Genomic DNA, 20,820 nt, shown 5'->3' on the forward strand with positions numbered 1-20,820 from the left:
TAAGTGATATTCCATCTCTATAGAATATTTTGTAGATATTAAAATTCTTTAGAAAAGTTTAGAATCACTATAGCACAAGTAGAAATACTTGTGCTATAATATTAAATATATAAATAGGATATAGAGTTACAGTGGAATCTCAGTTATTTTAAATTTGCATAGAAAATTATATTAAAATGCTAATAGTAAGACAGTGGTATTGGATGTGATTTACTCATTAAAAAGAAACATTCTATATCATATTTTTGTCTTTCATAAAACCACATATTTTATGAACTTCCAAAGGGAAATAAATTTATGAAATAGCAATAACAACAAAAAAAGACTAAGAGAACATACCCACATACCCCCACCCATTCCCACCCACATACACATTCACACTACCAGAACCAAAAGGAACTCATTCTCATTTATTCTGACATCTACTGTTTTCTACCATCTCATCTACTTTTATCAACAAAGTTGAAATATTGCCTTGATAATTTTGTCCCTAGTTTCTGCTAGAGTGAGTACTTATTGAATAGAGAAAGTAAGGAAAATGAGTAAAAGTATTCAGAAAATGCAGCAACTGCAATTGAGTATCTCATCTTCTTTTTCATGTTTTTCAAAATGGTAGCATAATAATTTTTAAAAACATCCTATATTAGTTGAAAATCGATCTTAACATTTATCTGTAAAAATATCAAATGAAAATTGAATCACAATCTCTGTCTTTTTTTAAACCTTCATGCTTATATTTATTCTTTATGTTATAATACTAAATACCTCAGATGGATTCTTATAAGGAAGACATTTGTGTTAATATAAGAATTCTGGGTTGGGTGCAGTGGCTCGCACCTGTTATTCCAGCACTTTGGGAGGCTGAGGAGGGTGGATCACCTGAGGTCAGGAATTTGAGACCAGCCTGGCCAACATGGTGAAACCCTGTCTCTACTAAAAATACAAAAACTTGCCGGGGTGGTGGTGGACAGCTGTAATCAGCTACTCAGTAGGCTGGGGCAAGAGAATCGCTTGAACCTGGGAGGTGGAGGTTGCAATGAGATGAGATCATGACACTGCACTGCAGCTTGGGCAACAGGAGTGAAACTCCATCCCAAAAAAAAAAAAAAAAAATTATCCTGGACCTTGTCATGAATCACCTTAGTAATATCATCAAGAATAAATCAAGAAATACATTTCTTTTGTTCTGTGTCTCCAGCTCTGTAAATATTTCAATATTTCTTCCACTCGAATACCTTTTTAGTTTTTCTGCCAAACTTGTGGTTTTATCTATGGAATTTTCTGTATATGTATAGCAGAAAGTGTTGCAATTTTTATTTCTCTGGGTAAAAAATTCCTGTGGGTTTTATAAAATAGTTTAGTGTACTGCTTAAGAATTAAGAGGAAAAGACAATTAAAAATGCAGTTACAGCAAAAAGTCAGAATACAATTTTCAATCCTTCATATTTTCTGATATGTGGCATGGTGTTTCAAAAGTCATGTAACTTCACAATAGTATTTGAATCAAGTTTGTATGTGATTGCTTAAAATCTGTAAATTGTTAAGATCAGTTATTGCACAGGCCTACTTTAGATTAGTTTGGAACATATCCCAGGGTATTTAATCAGGGTATAATCCTCCATAGTGCAATTTCTAAAAGGTGTGTTTGTGTGCTTTAAATAAATAGCATTTTTTTGTAGACAAAGTTGTGTCTTAAACTCTTTCTTAAAAAAAAATTGTTAAAAATGTCTCCCTACCGCACTCCTGTATTATCTATAGCTTCAGGCAAATATAATACTTAATACTGACTTCAAAAAATGTATTATAGAGGTCTGCAATGTTTGGTATTAACTGTGCTGAAATGTATGACAATATTCTATTGTAATCTTATATATTTTTCTTTATAACTCATATGAGCAATTTATTTTTTATTTGTAAAATTTGTGGTATGATTAATTTTTAGAACTGCAAATAGACTGGGAGGTGATATTTTAATAAAAATAAATATTTTAACATTGTTATGGTTAATTTTAGTTTCAATTTGGAGGATGGATTGACTACACTCATAGTTAATTTAAAAATACAAATTTAAAAGTGTGGTATACAAGGAAATAAGACATAGGAAAAGTTTGGAATTATACAATATTTTAGTAAATGTTAAAAATAGAAAAAAACTAATGAAGCATCACAGACTTAAATGAATACACAGTATTTTAATAATATTATTTAAAATGCCTATGCTGTTTTGACAAAGTCACTAATGTAACCTTTTGAATAAACAGGAAGTGAAATTAAATTGTAAAATTCAACTTAATAATAATAAATTGTGTTTCTTTTAATTGATCTGGTAGCAATTCTGCACATATTCAAAATCTGGAACATACCCAAATCTGGCAGTTAGTTCTCATTGACCCATTTTTTGTAACGTTTACAAATGTGAAGCAATCAAAATAAGATTGTGATAATGATTTCTAGAAAATATTCAGATGTAAAATGAAGAGTATCCTTTACCCTTCTATCAGTATTATTGTGCTCCTTTGGGCTTCTTTATTTGGCTTTATTCAATTTTAGAAACTTTGTAATTGTAAATTTGTGTTTTCTGAATGGTTTTTTAAAAACTGCATATTTATCCTAAGTATACCTTGATATTTCTGTAGTAAAGAACCTACTTTATTTTATTTCTTATTATTTCTTTTGAGATAGAGTGTCACTCTATCACCCGGGCTGGAGGACAATGGTGGGATCTCGGCTCATTGCAATCTCTGCCTTCTGGGTTCAAGTGATTCTCCTGCCTAAGCCTCCTGAGTAGCTGGGATTACAGGCGTGTGCCACCACACCAGGCTAATTTTTGTATTTTTAGTAGAGACGAGATTTCACCATGTTGTTGGCCTGGCTGGTCTCGAACTCTTGACCTCAGGTGATCTGCTCCCCTCAGCCTCCCAAAGTGCTGGGATTGCAGGCGTCAGCCACCACACCTGGCTGAAAAGAACCTACTTTAAATGATGAGTAATAAGTTGCTTATTATTAGTCTAAGAAATATTTATTTGATGTAAAATAGTCAAAATTTCATACCAATCTTCATGAATTACAGGATTTCAAACTTATCACAGTCTTGTCAGCTAAAGAGACAAAAACAACAACAACAACAACAACAACCACCTTCCTGCCGCACACATGTCCCCTGTCCCCACTCAGGGTTCTGGGCAGAAGAGACTCAGTGTCACTGACTGTTCATGAAGGTCCTGGCCCTGGAGTATTGCACCTTTTAATGTTATCCTTGATATGTCCATGTTCAAACAATCAGGACTTCTGAGGGACCATCTCAGTAATAGATTTTGTAAAATATACCCTTATTTGGCTGGCACTTAAATTCAAGTTGCTTTCCATAAACCCCTTATTTTGATATAGGCTTATGCAATGAATTGTTCATCTTGTTTGACATCTTGGTAGATGAGAAATCCGTAACACTGGTTATTATGCTTTGTGTAGATGTTATACCTAACTGCTTTTTTGAACCTAGTACACTTCATTTTATGACTGGGAGTCTAAATAAATCAATTAACCTTCATGAATTTTAAATTTTTTATAGCAATTATTTCTCTTCAGTCTTAATTTTTCCTATAATCCATTTGAGTTTTCTTGCCTGGAAAGCAGTTCTTAATTCATCTGCAGTATTTTCCTTTTAAAAAAATGTATTAGTTTTTTTCCTGTCTTTTTCTTATTTTAGCTTCATCTTATTCTATGGCTATAGTTACAGCTTTTCCCTATTTATCTGAATATTTTCAGTAGTTCATTTTCTTCATTTGACCTACTAAACAATGCTTCTTTTACTATTTTCTGTTGCTTCTCAATTAATGTATCTACGATTTATTCATCCTGATACAATATTTTTGAGTACTTGTGGATTGAGTCAGTATTTGTGAAAAGGAAGCCTAGAGTTTGGTAATTAGCTTTTCCTGTGGAGGTAGTTCCTGACGTACAAACAAACACAAAACACCTGAAGTGCCTTTGGAGGCATGCAACTGAGGCAGCGATGTAAAATCACAGCACAAAGAAACAGAGGTACTGAGGATATTTGAAAAGATGGCTCATGGGGCTCTTAGCACCTATCTTTGCCCCGTGACAGCTAGTCATTGCTGCTATTATTATTTTTTATTACAACAATCGTCCTCATTATTACATTCATTTTAAAGGTCATCAAATGGAGAACGGATATATAGGTTTATTTTAAGTGGTGCTACATCTTATAATTTATCAGTGGATATGTTGCTAAATGATGGTTCCCAAATAGCTCTCCTTGGGAAACATTACATTGGAGTGGTCACATATGAATAAACTCAGAGTCACATTTATTGCTTTAGTAAATATGTGCATGGAAAATTATATTTTATAGCATAAATAAGCTTAAGGTTAGTTTATTGCTAAGAAACTAGAGAAAATATACAGATTGACCTTTTTTGTGGGCCTACTTTTTTATGTTTGTTTCTTCTATATGAATATTTTTAATATTGCCTTTAATTGTGGGTGATTTTTGAAAAGACAGGCTTTTTAAAAATACTTGCAAGTACTGTATATACATATTGATTCTGTAGTTCTGGGTAACATTTTTCTTTTTTCTTTTATTTCCTGGTAACATTTTTCTAACCAGTTAACTACCTTGCTTGGAACATTTTTGCTAATACTCCAGAGTCAATTATAAAAAATATGACAGATATATGGTAAAAGGAAAAACAGAATCATCAAATTAGAAATGCTGAGGAAAAAACTCTATTCTGGCTGCCCAGAGGTTCTCTAGCCTCAGACAAGTCCCTGTCTAGGCATTCATATATTTGACTATGACTTGTGGGAGGACCATTTTCTCAAGAAATTTGCAAGGATAAATATGAAAATGAATACTGTTCTTTTTTCCTTACATTTTAAGATACTGAAAAATTATTTCCAAGAGGGCATAAAAATTTATATTGTTCTTTCTTCTTCAAATAGGTTATGTGGGTATGCAATTTATGTCGAAAGCAACAAGAAATCTTAACCAAATCTGGGGCATGGTTCTTTGGAAGTGGCCCTCAACAGACAAGTCAGGATGGAACCCTGAGTGATACAGCTACAGGTGCTGGCTCTGAGGTACCAAGAGAAAAGAAAGCACGACTCCAAGAGCGATCGCGGTCTCAGACACCCCTGAGCACAGCAGCTGCCTCCTCCCAGGACACTGCTCCTCCCAGCGCACCACCAGACAGGAGCAAAGGGGCTGAGCCCTCACAGCAAGCCTTGGGGCCTGAACAGAAGCAGGCTTCATCCAGGTCTAGAAGTGAACCTCCTAGAGAGAGGTAATAGTTCTTTCACCCTGTAAGCAAAAGGCAAGATTTTGCTAGGAGAGCAAACGCGTTTTCAAGAATTTAACTTCTATTAATGGAAGGAATATGTGGAAGTACTAATTCTCAGATCCCACATGGAAAAACAACAGGCCTGAGGGGTGTTGTCTATCTCTAGAATGTACTCCTTAGGAGACCTTTGTTGAAAGCTTTTCTTTCATATCAAGCACAGACGTAAACACGAACTAAGTCACCCAGCTGAGCTACCAACTTCCAACGGTGAACTCAGAACAGCTCTTAGATCATGTTTCACTTATAAACCTAGCCCTTTAATTAAAAGTGCTCTGAGAGCATGTGATGGGGGAATCTGACCTATCAGAAAGTATGTGGACACATCAGAGAAACCTTCTTTAAGGACATTTCTTTTATGCTGAGCTCTAAAGAGTGACTTTGGAATTAACCAGGAGAAGGGTAGGATGGGTGCTCCAGGTATCTGCACAGGCACATGGCCTGAGGGAACAAGCCCAAGGTGAGGGTTTCCTAAAGGATAGCTGCTGGCTACAGTGCAAGTAGCAGAGGGAATGTTGGGGAGAAAAGGCTAGTGAGGTAGTGAAGGGACAGGTTACATTTTATAGCTTTTATTGTAGGCGAAAGGGAAACCACTGAATATTTAAACAGAGACTAATATGATCAGATTATTTACTTTGATTGATTCATTCATTCAAAAATGTATTCATGGGCAAACATGAAGCTATGCACTGGGAAAAAGTGTTGACAAGGAAGACAGGCTCACGAGGCTCATGGTTTGGGGACCAGGACTTTTGTTAGGACCTAGACTGGGCTTGTTATTTTTATATGTGTAACCATTACTTGGAGAAAGGAGGCTCCAAGGAAAGCTTTTGAACCCCTTTTCAAGCAAAGCCCATACAGTAAAAGATCAAGGACTTCAAAGTTAAAGAGGTCTGGATTCTAGTCCTGGCTCTGCCACAATAGTCAGTAAAAACTCACTTGCAGGGTTGTGGCAGGTATTAAAAGAGAACATGTGTTCTTCCCAAGCTGGCACATGGTAGACTTTCAGTGAATGTAGCTATTATTCAAGCCAGCAGTCATTGTGTATTTACTACAGATAAACACTGTGCCAGGAACCAGAGGGTATAAAGATGATTAGAACATACATGGTCGCTTTTCTGACAAATCCTAGGGAAGAGACCACACACTATCCTAGGGAAGAAAGACACCTAGGCGATTAACCAGGATGCTAATTTGATCAAAGCTAGGCAATACGTATAGTATTTTGAGAGCCCTAGGAAAAAGGAAGTGACTTCTGAATTAAGCTTTATAAGGTACTCAGGAGTTGCAGGGGAGCTACACAGCATATAAGAGGGCAGTACGAGAGAATGAGTGTAACTAAGCTATTTGGAGAAAGGATAGAAAGGACACCAGAGATATCTCGGGGAAGGTAGAATTAATAGCATTTGGTGACAAATTGTTGTGGGAGAAGAAGAGACAAAAATACTGAAGATGCAGTTTGGAACTGGTTGGAAGATGATATCTTTAAATAAGATAGAGAATTTGGAGCTGTAAAGTTTCTAAAGAAAAGAGTTCTGTTTTTGACATATAGTGAAAAACTACAAAAATTTCAAGAACGAGGGCTGAATAGAGACTTTTTGTTCTGACTTTTTAGTTAAAATTTGAAGATTGATAGGTAGGAATAATTTTACTAATGATATAAATTCATAGGAAAGCGATGAGGAATTGGGAGGTACAGGAGCAGGAAGAGAGGTGGCCGGTGTAAAGAGCTGGCCAACTTCAGGGAGAAGCAAGATTGAAAGAGACACTGTTTATTTGTTTTAAATTACTGAAGAATTCTTGACCATAGTTTGTACACTGTCAAGGAGTCAGAAACAGAAAATTAAAGGCAGAGATGAGAAAAAGTATAATTAGTAGAACAAAGAATCAGACACTGGAGAACTGCTTCCATTTGCATGACACTCTACACTTTCATAAAACATCTTCACAGATGGTGTCTCTAATCCTCACATGAACCCTGCAAGGTAAGTTTTATCAACGTTTCAAGAAAAGTAAATTGATTCAATGTAAACTTCTAACAAGAGCAACGACGCTTCAGTGAGCTGCTAAATGTAGTACAATCATCACACTCATGAAAACTCTATTTGGTAGTAATTAGTACGTGTTCCCATTAGATCCCTTACACATTGTAAAATTCCAACACCTTTACAGTTCCACCTTCAGATCCAAATCCCTATAACTAATTATTTTAACTGAAATGATTTAAGACTGGAATGAAAAGAAAACACGTTTTTTATGTCTATAAGTTTATAAATTGCTCTCCTTGACGTTTCTTTGTATACCATAGAAAGAAGACCCCAGGGCTTTCCGAGCAGAATGGCAAAGGAGCCCTAAAGAGCGAGCGGAAACGCGTGCCAAAGACCTCAGCGCAGCCCGGGGAGGGGGCCGTCGAAGAACGCGAACGTAAAGAAAGGCGGGAAAGCCGAAGGCTTGAGAAAGGGCGATCACAGGATTACCCAGACACGCCGGAAAAACGGGATGAGGGCAAAGCGGCGGATGAGGAAAAGCAAAGAAAGGAGGAGGAATATCAGACCAGGTACCGCAGCGACCCGAACCTGGCTCGGTACCCGGTGAAACCGCCGCCTGAGGAGCAGCAGATGCGCATGCACGCCCGGGTGTCCCGCGCGAGGCACGAGCGTCGCCACAGCGACGTGGCGCTCCCGCGCACCGAGGCGGGCGCGGCGCTGCCGGAGGGCAAGGTCGGCAAACGCGCGCCGGCGGCGGCCAGGGCCTCGCCGCCGGACTCGCCGCGGGCCTATTCGGCTGAGAGGACTGCGGAGACCAGGGCGCCGGGCGCCAAGCAGCTAACGAACCACAGCCCGCCGGCGCCCAGGCATGGGCCGGTTCCCGCAGAAGCCACGGAGCTCAAAGCCCAGGAGCCCCTCAGGAAGCAGAGCCGCCTGGACCCCAGCTCGGCGGTCCTCATGCGGAAGGCCAAGCGCGAGAAGGTGGAGACCATGCTGCGGAACGACTCTCTGAGCTCAGACCAGTCCGAGTCGGTGCGGCCGTCCCCGCCCAAGCCGCACCGGTCCAAGAGGGGCGGAAAGAAGCGGCAGATGTCGGTGAGCAGCTCTGAGGAGGAGGGCGTGTCGACGCCCGAGTACACCAGCTGCGAGGACGTGGAGCTGGAGAGCGAGAGCGTCAGCGAGAAAGGTAAGGGGGCGGCGCCGGCCGTGCGGGGACCTCAGCCAAGTGCAGAGGCCCGTGTGCTTGGCGAGGTGCAGGGTTCCGCAGTGAGGCTGGGAATGCTCACAGATGAGATAGCCTTACCGCCAGTCTTATGTTTATTAATTTAATTTTATTGATTGATTCGTGGGATTTTAAAACACAACAACCTCCAAGTTGAGGCTACAAAAGTTCTTGGTGATTTTGTGTCCTGTCATTCTGGTAAATTTGGTATGCAGTCTAATATTTTTAAGATATTATTTTAGAGTGGATTTATTATTCTGTGAAAAACAATTTGTTTGCCAGAAAATGAAAATTATGCCTTATAAAGGAAGTAGATATTTTTAAAAATCACATCAGTTATGTAATACTCCAGTTGCAAAGGTAGGTTTTTTTTTTTCAAACTTCAAATTAATCTTTTCTCACAATTTGTGAACAGATTACAGCTTATTCTTGAACAACACAGATTTGAACTGCATGAGCCCACTTATACGTGGATGGTTTTTCAATGAATATACTGGATTTTTTTTTTTTTTTTTTGAGAATTGCAGCAATTTAAAAAATTTGTGGACGCACCAGGTAGCCTGGAAATACTTTAAGAAAATAAGAAAAAGTTAGGTATATCAGGAATGCATGCAATATATATAGATAATAGTCTGTTTTATCATTTACTACCATAAAATATACATGAATCTATTATAAAAAGTTAAAATTAATAAAAACTTACACACTTATAGACTATACATGGTGCCATTTGCAGTGGAAAGAAATGTAAACATGTAAACATGCGGTGTTAAATCATAGCTGCGCGAAGTTAACTGTAGTGCATACTGTATTACTGTAATAATTTCTTAGCCTCTTCCAGTGAGCGTTACTGTTGCGCGCACCACTTTAAAATGCCCTGTGATGCTTATCATCCCCCTGTGAGCAGTTTCTTTCTCCAGGAAATTGCGTGGTATCTTGTGGTTCTCACATAGTTTTTGTGATGTTTAGTATGATACCATTAACCTTGAGTAATACCATGAGACCCATACAGAGTGTCATTAGTGACACTAGAAGTGCTCCCAAGAAGCAACGTTATGACATTACAGGAAAAAGTTGAATTGCTTGATGGGTACCGCAGATTGAGGTCTGCAGCTGCAGTTGCCCACCATTTCAAGATAAATTCATCCAGTGTAAGAACCACTGTTGAAAAAGAAATTTGTGACACTGTTGCTGCAGCTACGCCAGCAGGAGCAAAACCCTTGCACTTTGTGTGAAAAACTTTGATCTCGCCTTAAAAATGCAGCTTTTCTGTGGGTGCAGGATTGCTATAAGAAATGTGTATCTATAGACCCTAATATTAAGAAAAAGCAAAGTCATTATATGACAAAGCAGAAGGATAGTGAAGGACCTACAGCTAGAGAATGTAATGCCAGAAAAGGATGGCTTGATCATTTAAGGAAGAGGTTTGGCTTTCAAAAAATATCAAAAGTAGAAGCAGCTTCTATGGACCAGCAGAGATGAGTTCTAGATGCCATTAAGAAAATTATCGAGGAGCAAGTATATGTGCCTGAACAAGGTTTTAATGCAAAGTGCTTTATTCTGGAGGGGAAAAAAAAAAAAAAAAGTGCCATAAAGAACATTGAGTAGTAAGGAAGAGAAGGAAGCACTAGTATTTGAGGCAGGAAGGGATAGGCTAGCTATACTGTTTTGTGCAAATGCAGTAAGGGCTGCCTCTGTATATAATGTTGTTAACCCTCTGAGTGTTGAAGGGAAAAAATAAACACCAACTGCCAGCCTTTTTGTTGTACAAGAAGGCCTAGACAAGAGTTCTTTTCCTGGACTACATACATGGATGTTTTGTCCTTGAAGTCAGGAAGTACTTAGCTAGTAAAGGGACTGTCTTTCAAAGTTATTGTTATATTGAACAATGTCTCTAGCTACCCAAAACCCCATGAGTTCAACACAAAAGGTGTTGAAGTGGTGTACTTGCCTCCAAACACAAAGATTCCAGTTTGGCTTCTGGACCTTAAAGGCTCATTTCACATAATACTGTATGGACAAGATTGTAACGCTATGGAAGAGAACCCCGATAAATAGAATATCATGAAAATCTGGAAGGATTACACCATTGAAGATGCCATCGTTGTTATAGAAAAAAAAATGAAAGCCGTCAGGCCCAAAACAATTCATTCCTTCTAAAGAGAACTGTATCAGATGTTGTGCATGACTTCATAGGCAAATCAAGGAAATCATGAAAGAGATTGTGGATATGATGGAAAAAAAAGGTATGGAGTGAAAAGTTTCTAAATATAGATTCCAGAGTTAATAGACACCACACCGGAGGGATTAGCGGAAGATAACTTGATAGATGAGTGCTTCTTAACCAATGACAGACAGTGAGGAAGAAGATGTAAAAGAAGCAGTGCTGGAAAACAGGTTGACATTAGACAGTCTGGTAGAGGTTCCGGTTATTCAAGACTCCTTTTGACTTCTTTTACTACGTGGATCCTTCTATGATAGAGACAATGACACTAAAGCAAATGGTGGAGAAAATGTTGGTACCATACAGAAACATTTTTAGAGAAACAAAAAAGCAAAAATGTCAGGCAGAAATTACCATGCATTGCCATAAAGTTACACCAGGTGTGCCTGCCTCTTTTGCTTCCCCTCCCATCTCCTCCACTTCTGCCTCTGACATCCAGAGACAGCAAGGCTCTTTCTCCTCCTCCTCCTCAATGTGAAGACGATGAGGATGAAGACCTTTAGGATGAAGACGTTTTTGATGATCCACTTTTACTTAATGACTAGTAAATATATTTTCTCTTCCTTATGATTTCCTTAATAACTTTTCTGTCACTTACTTTATTGTAAGAATAGAGTATATGATACGTGTAACATACAACATTTGTGTTAATTGACTGTTTAGTCTCAATTAAACGGTCAACAGTAGGCTGTTAGTAGTTAAGGTTTTCTGGAGTCAAAAGTTTTACTCAGATTTGTGACTACTTAGGGGTCAAACCCTAACCCCTGTGTTGTTCAAGCATCAACTGTACTTCACAAGTATTGTATCAAGCAAGGTGTTATGTATGGTGTTCTGGGTAGTAACTTTGAGGTAAAAAGTTCTTACTCTAAAACTTGTGGGAATATTGTATAATAGTCTGAATTTTCATTGTATAATACTGTAGCCCCATGTAGCTATTTAAATTAAATAAAATGAACTTAAAACTCCCCTTCTTCTGAAGAACTAGCCAAAACGCCTGGTGCTCAAGAATGATTATCACAAAAAGTTCCATTAGATAGTGCTTATATAGAAAATGTTTCAATGCAATATTAAAATTATGTGCTTATTTTGAAGATTCTCCTCATTTTGCTTCTGTTCACTCAGATTTAAAGTGGCCACAGTCCTAAATTCAATGGTGCTGGTCATCATCCTTGTAGAAGTGTTGGAGTCTTTTAGTGTTTCTTAATGTTTTTGTATTTAGGGGGACTGTTTGCAGTTTTGGGCTTTCTTTATAATTGCCAAATTGCATAATAAATTATATACAAAACATTATAATTTAAGAATTACTTCGCTTCCTTATTCTATGTCAAAACTGCATGTATATATGTATCCCCCCATATATATGTATCAATACAATCTTATACTATATATAGGAACAATTAAAACTCATTCTGGCTGGGCGCAGTGACTCTCGCCTGTAATTCCAGCACTTTGGGAGGCCAAGGTGGGCGGATTGCCTGAGCCCAGGAGTTCGAGACCAGCCTGGGCAACACGGTGAAACCCCATCTCTACTAAAATACAACAGATTAGGCGGGTGTGGTGGTATGTGCCTGTAGGCTACTTGGGAGGCTGACACAGGATAATTGCTTGAACCCGTGAGGTGGCAGTTGTGGTGAGCCGAGATTGTGCCACTGCACTCCAGCCTGGACGACAGAGCAAGACTCCATCAAGAGAGAAAGAGAGGAAGAGAGGGAGGGAGGGAGAGAGGGAAAGCTCATTCTGTTATTGTTGCTGCAACCCAATTTAAAATATGGGATCAGTCAGCTCACCTTCCAATGACTTCTCTTTATAAGTTGCATATTATTTATGGGCTTGTAAAAAGTCAGATGGCGAGTAGACTCTCTTGACTGCCTTTTGTGCCTTAATATTGTTTTATGAACACATATGTTTTCCCTGAAGTAATAAAGTAGGTGTTAAATAATAAAAATGTAGATATACTTAATTTGTGTCCAGATACTTTTTATTTATTTATTTATTTTTTGAGACAGTCTAGCTCTGTCACCAGGCTGGAGTGCAGTGATGTGATGTTGGCTCACTGCAACCTCTGCCTCCCTGCAACCTCCATTTCCCGAGTTCAAGTGATTCTCCTGCCTCTGCCTCCCAAGTATTTGGGACTATAGGTGCGTGCCATCACACCCAGCTAATTTTTGTATTTTTAGTAGAGACGGGGTTTCACCATGTTGGCCAGGATCATTTCGATCTCCTGACCTCATGATCCGCCCACCTCGGCCTCCCAAAGTGCTAGGATTACAGGTGGGAGCCATTGCGCCGGGCCCAGAAATCTCTTGATGGAGATTGATATGTGTATGAGGGTTCTCTAGAGGGACAGAACTATAGGATAGATGTATATATAAAGGGGAGTTTATTAAGAAGTATTGACTCACATGGTCACAAGGTGAGGTCCCACCATAGGTTGTCTGCAAGCTGAAGAGCAAGGAAGCCAGTCTGAGCCCCAAAGCTGAAGAACTTGGAGTCTGATGTTGGAGGGCAGGAAGCATCTCACACAGATGGAAGACTGAAAGGTTAAGCCAGTCTAGCCTTTTCATGTTCTTCTCCCTGCTTTTATTGTGGCCGTGCTGGGAACTGATGAGATTGTTCCTGCCCAGGTTGAGTGTGGGTTTGCCTTTACCAGTCCACCGACTCAAATGTTAATCTCCTTTGGCAACACCCTCACAGACACACCCAGGAACAGTACTTTGCATCCTTCAATCCAATCAAGTTGACAGTATTAACCATCACAAGTCCACCGCTTGTCAACTTGAACTCGTACACATCTCCTGAAATCATACATCATCTTCAAATAAAGACAATAATAAGGTCATAATTATGCCTAACATAATACAACTATTGTTTGTACAACCAGAAAGTACCAGTCCCCGACCCAAATGCTATTACATGAAGTTAACAACACTTAAATGCTGATATGAAGTCAATAAATCTTATGTCACATGATAAAGGAAGAAGGAAATAAGGTGAAGATATTTTCTTAGTACAAGTGTATACATGCACAAATATGTTCTTAACAAAATAAGGAAGAAATGCTTATGATAATTACAGTTCTTGTTTCTGCACATGGTCACGTGGCCACAGCTGGAATTGATGACTACCTACTTCTACTACCCATTCTTTATTTCCTTTGTCTTCAGCAAGCACTTCAGCAGTTTGTGTTTTTTTTTTACCTGGTAGAGTCACCCAAACCTTTATTCCTGAAGGGTTTGGGCCATTTATAGTCCTGCCTGGATTGTGCTGTTGTAGTTTTCCATTTACCTCAATCACAGGGCATGGCAATACTAAGAGATACCCTAAGGGATCTCCTGTAAGGGATCTCCTGTATTCCATGCATACCCTTCCTTACCTCCATTGTGGAGTAGTAGACTGATTTCATCTTGATAGTCCAGGTCATTCACCCAAGCCAACACTACAATTCCCTTCTTGGCCTGTTGACTTAAAGGTAGGAGGACCCCAAAGTGGCCAGGTAGCAATATTAACTTACAGTTTAATGGAATCGTTGTGTCTCCTGGTGACAGGTTCCTTTCTCTGGAACTAAGACCTTTAGAGCAGCAGAGCTTAATGTTGTGGGAATGGGAAGCAAAACTTTTGCTAGTGGGTTTCTAGGGATGATGGTGAGTGGTGCCACTTCCACTTCCACCTCTTGATACCTGAACCTGTGAATCCTGGCTATGAGAGAAAGAGTACCATATATTGGACGCTGATTCAGAGCATACACAGCCCTCTGGAGAACTTTTCCCCAGCCCTGCAAAGTATTGTCACCTAGTTGGTGATGTCATTGTGACTTCAAAAGGCCATTCCACTGTTCTGTCAATCCAGCTGCTTCAGGATGATGGGTAACATGGTAAGACCAGTGAATTTTGTGAGCATGAGCCCACTGCTGCACTTCTTTAGCCGTAAAGTGAGTGCCTTCATCAGAGGCAATGCTGTGTGGAATACCATGACGGTAGATAAGGCATTCCAAAAGTCCATGGATGATAGTCTTGGCAGAAGCATTGCATGCAGGATAGGCAAGGCCATATTTGGAGTAAGTGTCTGTTCCAGTGGGGGCAAACCACTGCCCTTTCCATGATGGAAGAGGTCAAGTGTAATCAACCTGCCACCAAGTAGCTGGCTGATCACCCCAAAGAATGGTGCCATATTAAGGGCTCAGTGTTGATCTCTGCTGTTGGCAAATTGGGCACTCAGCAGAGGCCATAGCCAGGTCAGCCTTGTGAGTGGAAGTCCATTTTGCTGAACCCTCGCGTAACCTCTGTTCTTGCCACCGTGGCCACTTTGTTCACGGGCCCATTGGGCGATGCCAGGGGTGGCTGGGAAAAGAGGTTGTGTGTTGTCCACAGAACAAGTCATCCTATCCACTTGATTATTAAAATCCTACTCTGTGGAGGTCACTCATTGGTGAAAACTCATATGGGATACAAATATCTTCAGTTTTTGACCACTCACAGAGGTCCATCCACATACCTCTTCCCCAGATTTCTTTTTCACCATTTTTCCAGTCATGCTTCTTCCAAGTCCCTGACCATCCAGCCAAACCATTGGCCACAGCCTGTGAATCAGTATGTGTTCACACATCTGGCCATTACTCCTTCCATGCAGAGTGCACAACCAGGTACATTTGTCAAAGTTCTGCCCACTGGGAAGATTTCCCTTCACTGCTGTCCTTCAGGGATGTCCTAGAAAGGGGGTGTAGAGGGACTAGGGGTGCTGGCTCATGCCTGTAATCCTAGCACTTTGCAAGGCCGAGAAAGGCGGATCACCTGAGGTCAAGAATTCAAGACCAGCCTGACTAACATGGAGAAACCCCATCTCTACTAAAAATACAAGATTAGCCGGGCATGGTGGTGCATGCCTATAAGCCCAGCTACTTGGGAGGCTGAGGCAGGAGAATCATTTGAACCTGTGAGGCAGAGGTTGCTGTGAGCCCAAATCATGCCATTGCACTCCAGCCTTGGCAACAAGAGTAAAACTCTGTTTCAAAAAATACATAAATAAATAAAAATTTAAAAAGGAAGGGGCTGTAGTGCTGCAGCTGCCCGCTTTCAGGTGGTGCCTGCATATGGTGCAGAACCATCTGTGAACCAGGCCCTAGTCTCCTCTTCCTCTGTCAACTGATTATAGGAAACTCCCAATGAGACCATCAGTGCACGCTGTGGGAAAGAAGGCAGGCTGGCAGGAGTGGAGATGATGGGCATGGGCATTTGAGCCACTTCCTCATGTAACTTACTGGTGCCTTCAGGACCTGCTTGAGCCCGATCACGTATATACCACTTCCATTTGATGATGGAATGCTGCTGTGCACACCCCAGTTTATGGCTAGATGGGTCAGAAAGTACCCATTTCATGATAGGCAGTTCAGGTTGCATGGTAACTTGACCCATGGTCAAACATTCAGTTTCCACTAAAGCCTAGTAACAGGTCAAGAGCCATCTCTCAAAAGGAGAGTAGTTATCTGCAGAAGATGGCAGGTCCTTTCTCCAAAATCCTAGGATTCACCTATGGGTGCCTGCCAAAGGCTCCAAACAGCATCTCTGTCTGCCACTGACACCTCAGGCACCACTGGATCTGCTGGGTTATATGGACCAAGTGGCAGAGCAGCTTGCACAGCAGTCTGGACCTGTTGTAGAGTCTTCTCCTACTCTGGACCCCACTCAAAACTAGCAGCCTTTTGGGTCACTTGATAGATGGGCCAGAGTAACACGCGCAAATGAGGAATGTGTTACCTCCAAAATCCAAATAGGCCCATTTGGTGTTATGCTGCTTTCTTGGTTGTAGAAGGGGCCAAATGCAGCAACTTATCCTTTACCTTCCTTAGAGGGAGTATCTCGACAATCCCCACACCACTGGACCCCTAGAAATTTTACTGAGGTGGAAGGTCCCTGAAGTTTAGTCGAATTTATTTCCTATCCTCTGGCACACAAATGTTTCATCAGTAAGTCCAGTGTGTTTGCTACTTCATGCTCACAGGATCCAGTCAGCATAATGTCATCGATGTAATGTGATACCTTGTGAAAGGGAAAAGCAATCAAGCTCTCTCAGAACAGGATTATGACACAAAGCCAGAGAGTTGATATACCGCTGAGGTAGAACAGTAAAGGTATATTGCTGACCTTGCCAGCTGAAGGCATATTGCTTTTGGTGGGCCTTATGGACAAGAATGGAGAAAAAAAGGATTTGCCATATCATTGGCTGCATACCAAGTATCAGGAGATGTGTTAATTTGTTCAAACGATCAAACCGCATTTGGTATAACAGCTGCAATTGGAGTCGCCACCACTTGGTTAAGCTTATGATAATTCGCTGTCATTCTCCAAGATCCATCTGTCTTCTGCACAGGCCAAACAGGAGAGTTGAACGGGAATGTGGTGGGAATCACCACCCCTGCGTCTTTCAAGTCCTTGATGATGGCACTAATCTCTTCAGTCACTCCAGGGATGTGATATTGGTTTTGATTTACTATTTTTCTAGGTAGAGGCAGCTCTAGTGGCTTTCATTTGTCCTTTCCCACCATAGTAGCCCTCACCCTACCAGTCACGGAGCCAATATGGGGGTTCTGCCAGCTGCTAAGTATGTCTATGCCAATTATGCATTCTGGTACTGGGGAGATGGCCACAGGATGTGTCCGGGGACCCACTGGACCCACTGTAAGTTGGACTTGAGCTAAAACTCCAATAATTACCTGACCTCCATGAGCCCCTGCTTAAACTGGAGGACCACAATGATATGTTGTGTTCCCTGGAATCAGTGTTAGCTCAGAGCCAGTGTCCAGTAGTTCCTGAAATGTCTGATCATTTTTTCCTTCCTCCAGTGCACAGTTACCCTGGTAAAAGGCTGGAGGTCTCCTTGGGGAAGGGTGGGAGAAAGAGTAACAGCATAAATTTGTCGATAATGTAGTGGGGTCCTTTCTCAAGAGGACCCAACTTCCCCTTCATTCAATGGGTTCTGGGTCTATAAACTGTCTCAGGTCTGGAAGTTGATTGAGGGGCCATGATTCTCTGTTTTAATAATTCAAATTAGTCTTTTGTCCACTCAACCTGGAAGTTTTCTGCTTATACAAATTAAGTAATAATGCATTAGGCGTCCTATCAATTTCACTTCTAGGAACACTGTGATTAATTAGCCAATGCCAGAGATCTACATGAGTCAGGCTATTCTGATTGCTGCTTTGCCTCTGCTGTCCATTATGGTAGCTATGCCTACCTTGTCTTTGACGGTTGAGTGCTGCCCTTGGCTCCTGCCATCTGAGTATCTAGTTATTCCAATTGCATTCAAATTTTGTAGTTGATGACCACAGTTCCCAGTGTCAGATTTGGCATACAGAGAAGAGCAGTCACCGGGCTCTTCAAAGATACAAGTGCTGCCCTCACAAATCTGTTTCTGAAAGTATTGGTCAAGGGTATATTTTCTGGACCCTCCCAGCTGGGATGTATAGGTCTAAAGTGACTTATCCACCCTAGCATTCCGATCGCCCTAAGTTTTTGGAAACCTTCCTCTACATTAAACCAAGGGAGATTAGGCATTTCCAGCTCACTCACGGTGGGCCATCTTTTAATCCATATTTCAGCTAATTAAGCAAATTAACTATCAGAACCTTGTTTTAACTCCCCGAGCTGCAACATTAAATGCAGAATCCCTGTTTAGTGGGCCCAAGTCAATAAATTCTGCATGATCCAACTCTGTGTTCCTCCCACCATTATTCCACAGCCTTAATATACATTCCTATGCCTGTTTTCCAGATTTCTGCTTATATAAATTAGAAAACTCGAGCAGTTCTTTTCAAGTGTGGCATACCTTCTCATGGCTCACACTCTGAACCATGCCTCTAGGGACCTGTCAGGACTTTAGCCTAATTATAGGTCTAGAAGCAAACAGAGGTGTTGGGGGATGGGTCCTGAGGAAAATCAACATTGTCTTGCCTGGCAGCTGCCTCAGGGGAGGCAGACCATCACTCTTGCCTCAGGCAACACAGGGTTTATTTCCCCAGACAAAGGTGGAAAGGCTGATGTCAGCATGGGTCAGGAGGGGATGTTGCCACTACTGGGATGAGGAAGCTGTTTCTTCTGGCAAAAAAGACTCATCAGAGTTTACAACCTCAGTGTCCTCAGCTTTGTCAGGGTCCTCCCACATGTCCCCATTCCATGTTACAGGGTCCCATTCTTTTCCAATCAATGCTCTCACTTTAAAAGTAGACACCTGGCAAGGCTGTGTGTATACACACCTTTTGTTGCAGGTTAGCCACTCACATGATAAGAGCTTGTGTCTGATTTTCCACAATTTCATCTCTTTTTGTATAGGAGAAAAGACTGTCACTCAGGGCAATGTGAGAAGATTTGAGGCTCAGTATCTGCTTAGTTTATCATTTTCTTTTATCACTTTGCCCAGTGAACTTAGGAGCAACCATCCAACTTCATTATATTCCTTGGTTCTCCACATATGGTCAAAGGTATTATGTATAGAGTCACTAAGCTCCTTGCCTCTCACAAGCAGTGAATCAGGAGTGCCAAATGCATTTATTTTGCATAACTCTCTAAACAGTTTACGCCAAGGACTATCAGTATTGTCCATACTATTAGAAGTAGAGTCCTTAGCATTTGGGGGTCTAATCCAAACCCCAAAACCAACAAAATAACTCCATCCTTAATATTCTGTTCCTCTAATATTCTGTACCATTCCCGGTGCCAAATCTGTATTAGTTAGGGTTCTCTAGAGGCACAGAACTAATAGGATAGATGTATATATAAAGGGGAGTTTATTAAGGAGTATTGACTCACACCGTCACAAGGTAAGGTCCTACAATAGGCCATCTGCAAGCTGAAGAGCAAGGAAGCCAGTCCAAGTCCCACAGCTGAAGAACTTGGAGTCTGATGTTGGAGGACCAGCAGCATCCCACACAGATGGAAGGCTGAAAGGCTAAGCCAGTCTAGTCTTTTCATGTTCTTCTAACTGCTTTTATTTTGGCTGTGCTGGCAGCTTATGAGATTATGCCCACGCAGATTGAAGGTGGTCTGCCTTTCCCAGTCCACTGACTCAAATGTTAATTTCCTTGGCAGTACCCTCACAGACACACCCAGAATAATGCTTTGCATCCTTCAATCCAATAAAGTTAACACTCAGTATTAACCATCACAATATGTGTATTTTCCCATTCCTTAAAGGGCTCTTCACCAGTTTTTTATTGAATATGTGTTATAAATCACAGTGAGCATGCAATCAGACATAATTAAATTCTAAAATTATTTACAATAACAACAGATGATGAAAGAAACCTGACTAGTGGCATGGGTAGTTGGAGGGATGGAGCTTGTCTGATGCGAGGAGCTTATTGCCTCACCGTTATAAAGAATAATTACACAATAAAATACGAGTTGATAAATGCCTCAAAGGAACATTTCTCTTTGATGTATTGATATAATTTTCCTGTGTGTTCTGCTGTCTCACAAAACCAAAAGATAACCTGGTCAAAATGGCATCTGAAAGATAACACAGCCTTTATAGTCAATATAATCTTTTAAATGTAGTTTAATTCCTTTTAATACACATATGCATAGCGCGTGCACACACACACACACACACACAGATTAACAATGAGCTCTATCTAGTGGGATTATCTAAAAATTGAGGTTAACAGCCAGGTTTTACAAGTAATTGCCATTTATACTGCTATTGCCAGGTGAGAAAAATTGGGCATCTCTTGTCTTTTAGCTTATAAATATTAACTAATATAAATCTCTCTAAATGGAAGAAAAAGAAAGTGAACTAAATCCTGCTTATAAAATAACAGTTAAATTTAAATGAAATATGTATTATAACTCATTGAGAGAAGATGTACTGAAGATTCATACCTGTGAGGAATAGAGTAAAGAGGCCTAAGAATAAGCAAAGAAACAAAGGTGCTGTCTTGATCCAAGGGAAAGCCACTTATACTTAAGGAACTTAATGTATAAATCCTAAGGCAGGGAATTGGAAGAAGAGCCTGGCATAGGATAACAGGATTTCCTTCTT

At 40.5% G+C, this 20,820-nt stretch overlaps 1 protein-coding gene across 23 annotated transcripts in view; it reads left to right on the forward strand.

The window, feature by feature from the left end:
- The window catches only part of RIMS1 (regulating synaptic membrane exocytosis 1), a 492,346-nt gene that overhangs the window by 263,250 nt on the left and 208,276 nt on the right, over window positions 1-20,820 (forward strand). For all 23 annotated transcript variants that reach the window (XM_021937444.2, XM_009205504.4, XM_031667173.1 and 20 more), the window contains exons 5-6: window positions 4,963-5,303; window positions 7,666-8,531. In XM_021937444.2, the coding sequence (XP_021793136.2) occupies window positions 4,963-5,303; window positions 7,666-8,531 (1,207 nt within the window). The remainder of the gene's footprint in view (window positions 1-4,962; window positions 5,304-7,665; window positions 8,532-20,820) is intronic.

This window comes from Papio anubis, chromosome 6 (assembly GCF_008728515.1).
Source record: "Papio anubis isolate 15944 chromosome 6, Panubis1.0, whole genome shotgun sequence".
Taxonomy (NCBI): Eukaryota; Metazoa; Chordata; class Mammalia; order Primates; family Cercopithecidae; genus Papio; species Papio anubis.